Source organism: Vidua macroura, chromosome 5 (genome assembly GCF_024509145.1).
Source record: "Vidua macroura isolate BioBank_ID:100142 chromosome 5, ASM2450914v1, whole genome shotgun sequence".
Lineage (NCBI taxonomy): Eukaryota > Metazoa > Chordata > Aves > Passeriformes > Viduidae > Vidua > Vidua macroura.
In genome coordinates this window covers 59668348-59683064 of record NC_071575.1, presented here as the reverse complement: position 1 = coordinate 59683064, position 14717 = coordinate 59668348, and the positions used below count along the sequence as shown (strand labels likewise).

The 14717-nt window shown below is 37.3% G+C and overlaps 1 protein-coding gene across 1 annotated transcript in view; it reads right to left on the bottom strand.

The window, feature by feature from the left end:
• Positions 1-14717, bottom strand: part of COG5 (component of oligomeric golgi complex 5) — a 173601-nt gene that overhangs the window by 21129 nt on the left and 137755 nt on the right. Inside the window, exons 15-16 of the mRNA XM_053978240.1 lie at positions 2002-2112; positions 579-641 (exon numbers count right to left, since the gene is read on the bottom strand). Coding sequence (XP_053834215.1) covers positions 579-641; positions 2002-2112 — 174 coding nt within the window. The remainder of the gene's footprint in view (positions 1-578; positions 642-2001; positions 2113-14717) is intronic.

Below are 14717 nucleotides of genomic sequence, written 5' to 3'. Positions count from 1 at the left end.
AAGCCTTCCTTCAAAAAGGTGCACAGCAATTTGGCATTCTTGGTTTGTACATGTACATGTTTTTGTGCACACTTGGCTCAGTTGTTCATTCCCGAGACACAAGCTGCCCTTCACTCCTCTGCACACAAACCCTCCCCAGTCAGTGCCCAGCAGGACAGACTTGGAGAGCTGTCAGCCACAGAGGCTGCACTGCCATCCACATCCCCCTCCAGGAAAGTACCAGGTCACATAAAAATTATAATTTGATGTCTCTGTTGTGGGAGGAAGGGGGTGATGAAGGATCCAGCTATTGCTGTGTGAATGCTGCAGAGAAAGACATTTATTTTCACAGTCAGATGACATCTATGTCCTGACCGTTATGAGAATATTCTGAATACAAGCATGACTCAAGCAGTGATCTGGCACTGGTAACACATATGTAGCTGCAGACACAATAAATTAGAAATGTCAGAATATTTGTATACCTGTTACTAAATATACTGATGTAAAATGATATGTGGGAAATAAGTGCCCATTTTAAGTGTAACAAACAAAGCCAAGCTCAGCCCTATCCCTGAAGCATATGGACATTCAATTACCTTTAAGGCAGTTGTGACTGTTTGCTCAGCAGCTGCTGGAAATGAGCTCTGACTGGTAATAACCTAAAAATTGTAAAGTAATTGTTAATTGTCAGCATTCAACAAATTCTTAGAATTCATAATATTCACCATCATTTAAAAACATACTGAGTTATCCTTAGCAATGAGTGTTTACAGATAACTATCAAGTGTGCTTTATACAGACAGAATTTTCAGTGCATCATCAATCCTTCGCTCTCAGATTTCCTATGGACTCTGCTTCTGCCTTGGCAAAGAAATGATTCAATGGAGTTAAGCTGAAATTTAGCTGAAAGGCTAACAGAATCAGAATAAAAATAACTGGTGTATTCTCCTACTGCTAAGTATAGAATTCATGGAGAACTATACAAGCAGCTCTGTGGCAAATATTTGAAGGAGTGATTGCTCTTTCTCAGTATTATGACTATTATAGCACTACATTTTAAATAGTTGTTTATGTACAGCTAAAACCATACTAAAATTGAGAGTCAACGAATGATCTGAAGGACTATTCTACCAATTTCCTTACAGTCTTGAACATGCTACACAATAGTATTTTTAAGCCAGATAAGTACTGAACTCAAAGACTGAATCATATCAGATCTCCCTCCAACACTAAGACACATGAGGTTCATTACTAAGTACAGAAAAAGCAGACTTAAAAGTTGATCTACCATCTGTTTGCAAAATCCAAGGAAATTTTATAGGCTTTTTAGCATTTTTTAAAATTCTTTGAACATATCCAGAGTCATGAGTACTCATGATCTTTTTTCTAATCAGGCTAGGATTTAAATACGATTAACTGCAACTACCAATGTATCTGTTTGGTTTAGTTTACAAAGACTGTGTAACAACTGGTTTCACTAAATCAGTAAACTGGAATTATTCCTAACTGTGCTTAGTCCTGAAAAATTTCCAGGCCAGACTTTAGTCACATTAATAATGTATGGAGATATTTGTGAGATATTGCTTTTCTTGATTTCACCCTTTCCTTCCTCTTTTCAGTTTAGATGCAATTGTGGGAAAGCATTGAAAGTCTCTTGAAAAATGTAAGCTTGGGCTGAAGCAGATGCAGCAAGGGGGCTAGCAGGCTGATTAGTACAAAGACAGATAAGAAAAAAAAAAGAGTTCAATTGTTTATGCTCACAAATTAACGGCTGTCAGATGTGATTATTCTCTAGAAACGTATTTTTATTCTTCTAATATTGACAATTTGTCATATAGCGGTGCTTACAAGGGCCAGCCCAGTCTCAAAAAGCTGTACAAGTGCACAGCAAGGTGTAGATCTTAACACAAAACTGGGCTGTATTTGCCAAGAGTTCTCATCTGCTGAACGGAGCATATGCACAGGATAGAGCAAGAAGGTAACATTATGGCAAGAAGAGAAATGCCAAAAGAAGCCTACCTTCAGAACTGCCTGGTGCAGTTTGTACAGAGAATTGACCACAGCCACGTTCCTCCTCTGGCCCTCTGTCAGTGGCCCAATCACCTGGCTGGCATCTCCTTGAGTAGACAGCTGCAGTGATCACAGAAATTGTTGGTACCAACTCTTTAAACAGTGTGTCTCCCCAAAGTTAACTTTGACCACAGCAAAAAGCCACAGGCAGGCCTTCACTACCCAATGTTCTTCCATTTAACTCCTGTCTTGATTCATAGAATTTCCATCTTCAGATTAAACAGCCTGAACAACAGCAACAGGAACCTTGTGAGACTGTCTCAGCTCCCAAACCACAGCACTGAGACCCAGATCTCCTGAAGATACCTAGTCCCAGCAAAACTTCAACTTTGTAATCTAATAGTCAGATGAAATCTCCTACCTGATGAAGCCCAAAAACTCCCAGCAGCTTTTCTCTATGAGCAGCATACATTTTTCTGTATGCCCTCAGTCTGTCCTTCTGACAGCTATTCAAGCCTCTCCTTCAAAGCTCTGCTTTTTCAAATAGGTGGCTTAGAGCTTTGTATATATTAGAGGCTTGTAAGTCAACAGAAAAATAGAACTACAAGGACCAAAACTGCTAGACCTGTCATTAAAGAGTTTTATCTATAAATCTTTCAGCAAAAATCAAAGAAATATTTCTTCATATTTAAACTGTACAAAGCATGCATTTTTTATTATTATGACAGAAATCAAAGTTCCAGGATGATACATAAATAGCCATTAACTATGGAACAGTCTCATAAGAACACCATAGCATATGCTTATAATTTAAAATATAATAAAGTGCAATTGGTTAACAAACAAATTTTTTTAGTGCACTCAAAGCTGCAGAAATACAAAGAACTGACAAATGGTGATGTGAATTCTAGAAGTACATCTAAACATTAAAGCAAGAAACCTATTAATAGAAGGCTTCACTGAGATATAATTACCCAACTAGTTATCTATGTTTCAGGATACAGAATTATCCTCCAGGAAATCCCTGAAGATATCTAGCTCCAAAAGTCTCTGAGTAAAAATATATTCAACTCACTGAGCTAAATGGTAAAGAGGCTTTCATGGAATATGTCTAGACACAGTTGTAGGTCCTACAGAAAGCTCCTAAACTAAAACTGAGCATACACTAATAATTGTTTAGGAACAAAAGAAACAAACATAATATGAAAATTTTTAACTTATGAGAAACAGTGAATCTTTACTACCGAAAGACTATTTCCATACTTCCCATAGCTTCCACACAGCATAAGCACAAACAGAATACAAGCACAGTTATCCAGTATTTTCCAGCACTGCTAATGATGAAGTTTTAGACAGGTTTTTGCAAGCACCCAGGACCTCTGATTTATTCACAGCACTATGGTGACAATATCTGTTCATTTCTCTTTCTTCAAATTTAGGGATTATTTTAGGATAAATAAATTTCCAAGGCCTTTGTAGAAGGAAAGATCTTTTCCAATGTACCTTCAATTATTTGGTATCAAAATGTATCCTTAAACTGGTTGACAAATATATTGTTGTGTCAGCATTTTCCTGCCTCCCTAATAGAACAGCCATGTGAGCAACAACATCCCTGTTTCCTTCTAGATACTTCTATTTGACAGACCTGACTGGTTTTTAGAATTCTGCTCTCACATTTACAGCTTCACAGATTAATAACAAAACAGCTGTAGAAAGAGATCCTGTCCACCCTGCTGACCACCCTCCCAGGCACAAATAACCTTCTTCTCTATGCTTTTTAAAGTACTGTACAGACTAATTTATATTTTTGCACATTTACAACTATTAAACATAAAAGATACTATTAAACCAGTATTTTTTTTTCATCCCAGTCACTTAAACTTCAGTTCCTCAGAGTTGTAAAGGATTCACAAGTTCTTAGACATTGGACTCCAGCTCTCCTGCTGGTGAAAAAGCTTAACTGGTAAGTAAAACCATTAACGAGTACAAACATAACCCTTCTTCAATAACAAGAAATTCTTGCAGTCAGCAACAGTGCACAACAGCTTCACAGGCAAGATGTGAAAACACTTTAAAAACAACTAATCCTTGTAAAACTGTTTACCATATTACATTTCCTTTAGCTAATTCACTTGAACTTTGACAGTTAAATGTGCTGATCCCCTGTACATCCTAAAACCAATAGTCTAAAGCAAAGAGGCCTGAAAAACTTGACTCTTGTAACTAGCAATTGGAACTGGGCAGTGCAGGGCTCTCAAGGACCATTTCTCCTGAAGGTGTGCCATGAAAACACCTGGAACCTGTATGGCCAGGTGTGTCCTACCATTTACAGAAGTCTCTCTTGCTGTCACCACAATAGTTTCTCTGACTTTGCCTCAAGGCAAGAAAGTTCTGCACTCTGTCCACTTTGGTTCATGTACCTACACTGTGTCACTGGCAAGAGTCTGGATTTCAGTTAGTTTATCATTACTCCAGTATTCTAATGCCTCAGACTGAATTCTTGACACTCCTTATATCCATTATAAAATCATGCATCCAGTTAGGAAAAGTCATTATTGTGTCTCCCTGACTCCCAAAAAACAAGCCTTATGGCCTTTTTACTACAGACATAAACAACCCCTCTGTTTCTTTTCCAACATACAGGGTTTTATCAACGATTCACATTTATCACTCTCCTTTATACAGAAAATACTTTGAAAGTTCTGTGCTAGACACAGATTATGCATTTAAACCCAGTGGTAGTGCAACTTTTTGTCTGTTATCTGGCCACTGGGGATTGCACTGTGTAAATAGGTTAAGTCAAATAAGTGTGAAGCCTGTGCACGTCTGCTCAGGCTGCCTGAAAGACACAGTCCACAGGCCTTCTTTTTCATGAGGGCACTGGAGAAAAAATCAGATGCTTTTTTAATCAGTCAGATATATCCTGAAATGCAGAAGGCCAGGAAGGGTGATTTATCCTCAACAGAAACAGGGGGGATAGAAGGGGTGACTTCATCCCAAATCAGAATCTGCTTTGGGAAACAAGTGAAAGACCAAGCGCAGCTGAAGGCCAGATCCCATCTCCAGGGAGCTGTCAGTCACCCTGGGAGTTAGTCTGGTTTAAGCCTGCTGGCTGAAAACAAAGGAAAATAAATGATGTTGAAGCCAGACCTGAATGAGCAGCAGCAACAAGGACTGTGATTGCTCCACATTTCTGTATCTGCCTTAAGTACAGCAATCGATTTCTTACACTCTTCACTTCAGCTGGTTAAATTGTTTCTGCTTTACCTCAAGCCTGTCTACTATTTACAGTAATTTCATGGGCAGTAGCACAGGCACCCATTCCCCAGCAAGCATCAATTCTACAAGGGGTGACACGTCAGCGTGAGCTCCCTTTGCCAGCAGGAGCTAGGAGCACACTGCCAACATGGGATGCTCGTGAGGAAGAGTGCGGCAGAGAGGTGTCCTACCAGGAAATACTGGCCAGGACTGTGGTGTCGTGCATCCAGGCACTGGGACAAAGACTGTATCTTGTGGTGCCCTAAAAAACATGAATGTGAGCTTCTGTCCCACGCAGCATTTAAAAACAGCAAGGGCAGCTGTTAAACTGAAATGAGAAAGAAACACTGGGAGACAGCGCCTTTCTGACATATATATGAGTTTTCTCTAAAGTAGGTGGTTGAAATGTGCAGGTTCAATCCAGCAACTGACTAGCTGGAGGAAGCTGCATAGAAGAATTTTGGAGGTTTTTAAATCTAATTCAACTGAATCTGAGACCTAAGCAGTAGACTGATATCAGGTAGCCTACTAAAAAGGACACCTGTAGAAGCCAATACACAAAGATGAACAAGCTGACTTTCAGGTCACCTGACTTACTTCAGACTGACATGGTCAAGAAGCTGTAAGCCGGGACTGGCACTGTGCTCTCACTGAATTCAGAAGTTCTTCTGAAAAATAGCTTCTTTTAGTTTGTATCCCTCAGTACACCTATGTGGTTACACTGCTTCACCTCCAGAGAGAGCAGGTGCCTCATCTTGGGTCTGTCTGCCCAGTGCAGAAAATTTCAGGAATGATTCACCTGACCACATGCAGGAAACCAAGAAGCAGAGAAGTAAGAACTTCCTTGAGTAATTCACCTAGGTTATTTTAAAACCCCTGCTTTGGGAAGATGGTACATGCACCCTGTATGCCCCTATTTCCCTTCATTAGCTATAAAAGGAATTTAAAGCAGTAGCACAGATCCCTAGTAGTCTTGTCAGTTACATTGTCACCCTATAAATGTATTTGCACCCCTTTGCATAGACCTACTTTGGAAATATGTCTTGGAAATAATCAGATTAAGTGTTATGAATTTGACACTTTTCTGTGTTTGATGCCTTAGAACAGACATGAAATTTGACAGCATGGATTTGATCTCACATGTTGAGACATGTGCAATGATAAGATTGCTTTGGGATTAAATTCTTGTTTTCACCACGAAGCAATGAATGTAGAATTTAGATTAGGCCATGAATCAAATCATCAGTTCTCCCTTGGGTTATAAATGAAATGCTAACTGAGTTTGTCTTTTCTTGTAGGAAAGCTCAGACTATTGATACATCTTTCTCGGTAATTTTTTTAGTGCTTCAAAGTGAGTAGCACTCCCCTCTTTCAACAGGTGGCAGCTCAGAAGAGACACTGATTTGTGAGCTCGTTTGTTACTATTCCCTTCACAGACTACGTATCTTGTGAAAAACTTCAGTTTCACACTTAGCAACTAAGATCTCCTGTGCATCCTTATTGACAGTTTTGGAAAGCTCCATTTATTTGATTTCTCTGAAACAATCTCAGCAAACCCATTTTCTTTAGAGCAGGAAACATCATCATAATTTAGGAGTATGGAGAAGATCCTAAAATAAGACGAAAGTAGGGCTTCTCAACAAATCATTCAATCTAACTCCAGGATCACGAGACTAAAGAGTGTTTTGATAGCACTGAACTCCAGTTGTAAAGCTGACATTTTCAACAATAAATGCATTCCTAATAGATGCAGCTGATGTTGCCATACCTCTGGCAGAAGGCAATCAATCCATCTGGTACTTGGCCTCCTGCCTGATCATAACAACTTATTATAAAGCACAGAATCCATTTAGAGAGTTTCTGAGTCAATAGGGCTTGGCCCTGGAATTTCTCCCATAAACTACAAATAATTGGGATGATTTACCCTTAGGTTTAATGTTTTCCATACTGCAGAAGGAACCTTTTACAATCTTTTTCCACCTAAAAACCACAAAAGGTTTAGTAGAATCAGTTTTCTACTTTTTTATAAAAAGCACCATTTAGCAGAAAAATACAGAAGAATCTGAACTCTGTTAGCTATTCCACTTAAATATTAGTTACTTAGAGGATAATTTGCAAAAAGAAGAGACATAATTTAGAGGTTTAAAATGTAGGATTTGAATGAATGTGTCAGTGAAAGTAAGATCCTTGACTGATGAGGATAAATTAAAAAAAAACAAACTAAAATTTAAGAATAAATAATAAGTAAGAATTTATGTTCTTGGAACGGCTTCTAATTTTGCAAAGAAGAAATATTTAAAGACATGAGGAAAGGAATAAGATGTGAGTTCAGGCAATAATTTAAAATGTACATAATAACATGTATATTGCACCTTCAGGACATTCTTGTAGCTTCCAGAATATTTTTTTTAGCTTGCTCAGAAAAATGAAAATTTAATATTCTAGAAATATAGAAAAGGAGGTCTATGGTGAAGAAATTAAAAATCTTATAGAAAACATAATCATTATTTGGAAAGAAAAAACTGAAGGGACTGTTACATCCTTGACCAGGAAAAAGACCGAACATCTTGCTCATACTATTCATGTTAAAGGAAACAGCAATCATTGAACCATTTCCTCGGGCATATTTCTGCTTTGTTTTGGTTTTTCTTCCTTAATATTTTCAAAAGCAAAAGAAATAGAAGAAAAACAGCAAATGGTCTTTCTGTAACAAAAAAGATAGGATTTATCTCCAAGTCTTTGAATCATCTGAGAATAAGACACTGTACAAGTAACCAAAAGTGACTAATGGTTCATGATGTTTAAATAATGAGCTGCTTTAAAACAACTGTGATATCAGAAAGCACTTATAAAACCAGTTCCTTTAAGGAATCTCAGAGAATTCTAAACCTGAAACACTTGGAATAATTTCTCAACTACAGAAAATTATGCCCCTTCTATTATCCAGCCAGCCCAAGTCTGAGGAGGATTTCAAGGACAATGTGTGTTGATCCTGATACCTCTGACAGTAATGGTTTATTGCATTTTTCATGCTTGCCAAATTAATGACTGAATGATTAATCATATCTTATATGTAATCCCATTAGCTCCTGGTTTCAACCAGCTACTGAGAATGCCCCTCCAGAGGTGGAGAGCAGACACATCCATCCCCAAGACACATGAGAGGTTCAACATGATTGGGTGATATTCACCCACACATAAAAAATACAATCAACTTCTTTAATTGCCATCTGCCTTTTGTAGTATTGAGTCCAGCATTAACTGAGATTAGAATATTACCACCCCACACAAGTTTATAATTGAACTTTACATGGTCCAACTTTCATTAGAGCTGTTCCAAAATTGAAAAATTCCAAATTCTTTACCATATATATATATATACATATATATATGCATGTATGTATATATATCAACATTTAACCAAGTCCTTTTCTGAATCACAGAATTTAATTTGCTAAGAAATAACTTAGAGCTTACTATAACAAAATATTGTAAGGATTGTGCAATCACATTCTTTTACTACATGCTAGCAAAATAACATACTGGGCTTAAAGAAGTCTTTTAACCAATTTCCTAGCAAGATAAAGTGAAGTACACAGGACTCCCAAAATCAGACTTTTATATTTGGATGATTTTTTTCTGGAGTTTAGCCAGTCTATCTTAAAAAAAAAAAAGTTTAAAAAAAATCACACATTTGTTATGTGAGTCACGATCTAACCACCAAAAGACAACATGAGAAAAAAGAAAATCCTTCATGAAGTTTTTTAATGTAACTCTCTCCTCCAGATTTTTAATTACAGTTTTAAAAGTTTAAATGCTTTTTAAAGTGATTTATCAGATAGATATTCCTAAGTATTCTCTGACCAATATAGGTACTTTCTAATGACTGTTTCAACAAAGCTCTTCTCATCTTTCCATCAAAAAAATAAATTACAAAACCTTACCTGACTTTTGATTATTTTTAAATTAGACCTACTGCCATCTTTAGCTTTTATTACTGTACAGTGAAATAGCAATTATTCTGAAATTATTTTATTATATAATAGCCTCCCACATATTCTATTTAAATACCTATTAATGAATTCTTTTAATGTGCCAAACATTGAATTCATATTTTTGGGTTCTCTCATTTAAATAGCAAGGATACAAGTTTTTCATTGACAGTAATACCATGTCTTCAAGGTACTGGCACAATACAATTAATTCATGTATCTCAAAAGAGAACTGGGGAAAATATAATCTTTCACATTACTTACACCATTGTTACTGACCCGTTATTTACATAAACCTTTCCTGAGGTGTCATTTCACTACTGTTCCTGATGATTTGTGGGCTTATTAGATTTCATACTTCCCTCCAAAGTTCACAATATTCGACATTTAGACGGGAGGACGAGATACATTTCCCTGGAACTATCAGACAAATCTCATTGTTGGAATATGTCCTGACTAGTGATTCACCCACAAATGAAAGCTTACAATTCAATATAACCATCTAATAGGAGACACGGATTAATTCTTATAAGATCACATAATAAAAAGAGCAATCAGAAATTCACTTTATGTCATTACAATAAGGATTCATCACACTTTTCAATTCAAAACCATCACAGGCCTCATAAATTTGCTGGGGTTTAAATCTCATGCCAGAACTCCAGTGTATTTTTATCCCTTCACTGGAAGAATTTGGTTCCAGGAAATCTTTTCTCTCTCCCTCTCCACCCTGGTCTCCCCTACTTGATTGAATTATTCAGCTAGATGAATTTAACTATGTCACGTAAGAGGATGGGTGGGAAAAAATCCAACACAGCTACCCCAGACCACACAGTTATGTCAATAAACATCAGTAAACATCCTAACAGACATGCAGCTCACATCCATTTTTTTGCTACTCCAGCATATTTCATTTGAGCAATCTGTATAAATTAACTGGGCCAAAAAATATTTTGGGTAGTGTAAGGTACATTTCTCCTTGAAATATATATGACTAATGTTAACTCAATAAATGCTTTCCTCCATAAATGAGGTCTTTATTCTTTTCATTTCCCTCAAAGAAACCAGAATTACAGCCATCTTATATCAGCATTTTTCTTTCTTGCAACATGTTATGGATATTTGTCTTGCCAGACTAGACAAACTGGGGCAAAACCAATGGAGAACTTGTTTAGTCCAGCTGCTCTCTGCCTTTTCCTAGTCAACCACTAAGGACAGACTGAAAGGTTCAGAAAAAAATCCTATCTCCATGAATACTCAGAGAAAACTAAGAATCAATCCTTCTCATCCAAGTGTTTTCTCATTGCAATATTTTAACTTTTAAATCCCATCCTCCTTTGCGCTTCTACTTTTCATAATTTCACTGATTAAGCCAAGATGTTCCAATATAGTCCCTGGATCAGTTATAACACACTTAGCCTTTTAGATTTTGGACAAAAATATGCCATTCATATTGCTTATCATCTAACTAACCCCCTGAAAACAGCTTGTTTAAATCTTCATTGTCGTGATCAAGCACAACAGACACTTTCTCTTCTACAAATGACATTACAAAAATTCCTTGAAAAGACTGTCTCTTTCTCAGCTCGCTGTTTTAAGCTGAATTAATTGTTGGGTTTTTATTCCACCTGGCATTCTAGCCTTTTCTTTCCTTGTTCTCTTTATTGCAACAATGTTTACAAGCCACCAAGGACAAGCATTAATAAAGTAGAGATTGTTTTTAACAGTAGTAATATAAACCAAGATCAGAGCACATTTAATTGCATTCTCAGGAAGAGAGATCCTGGAAGATCTGTAAAGCCATGGCATGACAGCATTACAACTTCAAAACTGCACCACCAAAAACAAACAGCAAACTTTCTTCTATTGACTATAATATATCAGGTGCACCATAAATCCACTAAGAAAGAAATTACGAAAAAAAATCAAGACTCATCTGCTACAAATAGTTATGATGATGGGATGGATATGCAGAAAGTTGAGATCTATTTTAAACATCAGTGATTACAAACTAGTTTTTAAAAATACTCAAAGGAAAGATTCAGCTTTTTTCAGAAAATTTGAAACACAAAAATACTTCTTCTAGAGTGGTGTGAGAAGAATATGGTCTGTTTTCTTACAGTCTGCCTCTAAACTCAAAAACTCTCCCAAGTAACCTACTCCAATTCATTCTAAACGGTTAGCCACTGAACCAGATATATTTAATGAGAAGATATTATTTCTGAGTATCCACTAAAATTTGAAATTTGAAAATATCATTATGGGTAACTGCAAAAGACTACCACCTGAACACCAATAAAGAACACAACACTAGCTAGGAATGTAAGTAAAACAGAATTTGGACTTTTGCATCTACAAATCACAATTTCAAATATAAAATGGATTGAAGGACAACAAGAGACAATTTCTCTCCGTTTCAGTCCTGGTGGAAACTGGGCATTTATTAAAATCTTCATAATGTGCATCATTGACTATCTTACTTGAAGCCTCAGGAAGGAGACCTGTGACTGAAAAGGTCTGAGAAAAGATAAAATTAATCTTTTAAAATGTTTCCTACAGAGACGGAACACAATGGCAGGGCAATGCACTGAGCTATACAAGTTTTGTGGGCAATACTAAATATAATTTAAGAACAACTGCAGCAGAGCTGACTTTCCATTGTATATATTTTGATGCTAATCTTATGTAATACATTTGGTGCTGATCAGCATTACAAAGATCAGTGCTCTAAAAATATCTGAACATGACAGATAGATAGATAGTCTTCAGCCTGTATCTCCATCCATTACATTCACTAAAAATAGAATATTAAATTACAGAAGGGCTTGGTTGCACTGGCATGCAAAAAGGTGTCATCTGAAAGAAATACTTGGCTACTTGAAGAAAGGGCTGAACATTGAAGTGTTAATATCCAAGAGTTTTCTTGCCCCATTCAGCAGTATTTTAAGTTGCCAATTAGCCACAATGCCATGGACAACTGTACTCTTTCCAAGGTCTAAAACACTGGTAGAAATACCAAATGCTATATGAAAACAAGTCAAGTACAGCTGACAAGCACTGCAGATAGAAAAACATGTTGTGGAAAGCATATATTTTGAAGTTCTGGCAATCTAAGAAAATCTTAAGACCAAAAGCAATAAGAAGAAAATCACATCTCCTAACTTTTGCCTTAGAGATTTATTTACAGCAGAAGGAAATATGAATTCCAGATGCAAGAAAAAAATTACTCCAATCCGTCAGCATTTTAAGCTTCCTCTTGAACAGATTTTGCATCTCACTTTTGTTCATTCTCAGTCACATATTGGCTACACCCACAGCTGTAAATTAAAGGGTGCCAGGAAAGGTCCCTGGATCTGGCACGTGATTGTCTGCACCGCTAAGCTGGTAGGACACTCATCAGCAAGTTCTTGGCCTGGGCCAACAGCCACCTTCCCCAGCCTCCAGCTGCAGCTCAGGAGAGGCAGCCCTGCAGACACCATGGCCAGGAGGGCCCTGGCAGCCAGGCACTGCTTTGGGGAAGGGGAGCCCTCCCTAGCTGGGAGGCCACAGTGCCCAGGGGTGCTGTTACCCTCCCATGTCAGAGAGATGTTCACAGCTGGGATGGCAGCTTAAGTCCTGAGTGTCTGTCACAAACTCTTATTGCCCTTGTGCTCCCAAGTGAGAGAAGTAGACACTGACACAAACAGCAGGGTGACAGCATGGAGCAGTTCAATAGACAGCTTTTCTGCAGCAAAAACAAACACGTCTTGCTGATCCTTGAAGTGAGGCCGACACTAAACAGAGCAAACCTTGGTAATACAAATTTGCCTTCACACAGAGGAGACCAAGCCCATCTACTTACTTACATTTACTGTTCTGAGGACAGTTACATGTTTTCAACACCCATACTCTCTCTGAAAAACAAACCCAGACATCTGAGGACAAGCAGTCAGTGATTGGGATATGCATGTATATAGTGTTTACCTCTGAAGAAGGGATTGACACAACAATGAATTGGTACACTTTTCTGCTTTGTTTTTTTTTTTTTTGGTATTTACTTTCTTAAATTATAATGCACTAAAAAAAATCTGTCATCAAGCACATGCTTCTAATCATTATGACGGATAATAATACTTTACAATAACATTGTCCTAGTTACACAATCTAGTACCGGTTAATTGAAATGTAGATCTCAGTAAACCCTCAGAAGTTTAGAAATAATGTATATGAATTTTAATCACAGAATTTTTATGTTAGAGTCACTTTACATTTAAACATTAAGCCAGTTAAATATTCAGAACTGTTCCACAACATCTGAAATCCAGTTTCACCATTGTATTCAAAAACAGGCTAAATCCAAGCTTCCCACTTACCTCCCAAGAAACCTTTTGTACCAACATATCACTGCTCATATTACTGCTCCAGTGCTCTGCAACTGATGCACATTCTAGAACCATGCATAAGATTACATAACTCAAATATTTACTTAAGTAAATATAAATAAATCTCAATATACTACTGAGATCCAGGACAGTGAGAAAGAGGCTGCCTACTCTATATCACAGATACCATCAGCTGATGCTGACTTTTCCCTCAAAACAATCCAGAACCTTAAAACGTCATTCACCCAAATGTTCCACACAAATGTTCTTATGCCTGAAGTGTACATCACTTCATCACTTTTGGGATCAGAATAACAAATTATCTCTTATTTTGTCTCGTGGCATGTCCAGTAGCAGAGGTCACCAAAAAGTGATTCAATGTCCTGCCCTTTGAGGATATGTGATAACTATTTGAACCTTGGTGCAGTGACTCTAATTTTTGAGACACTTATGTATTCTCTTTAATCTCAAAATTTGCTTCTGTTCCTGGTTTTATAGCATTTTAACTTTGAAGTATGCAAAATACACCATGCATTGTCTTATGTTTTCTTAAGAAGACCGGGGAAGAATTCTTCAGAATGCCAGGAAGGACTGTGCTCTCTGCACAGTGCTTAAAAATTTCCAAGTGGCAAATGTGATAATCACAAACACCACAACCACTGCCCAGGCTAAAATCCTGATGAGAAGCCAAGCCTCTACCATGAACTATAAAGGACAGTTTAGTAGCTGAGGGCAAAGGTTAGTAGCTCTCCCAGAGCAGTGTCCTCAGCCTGTATTTCAAACCTCTGCCTCATTCATCTGCTTTTGTGATATATGTGGGATCAATTCAACCACACTGAGTTAAGAGAATAAAAAAAATTATTCAAATTCTCTACTTCCTTCCTCCCTCATTACACCCACTCTCCATCTCCACATTTTGAGGGCTTCCTCTCCATGATTGCTTACAAGTCTGACAGTGGGAAAGATCTCCATTATATCATCTGCCTGCAGCCTCTTGTCTGATGGAAAGATCCCTTTTTTTAGATAAACTTATTACTCCATAAAATATAATATTCCATACTTAGGAAACACTCCAATTATAGGTGATCACAGCTCCCACCGATTTTTGCCTTTT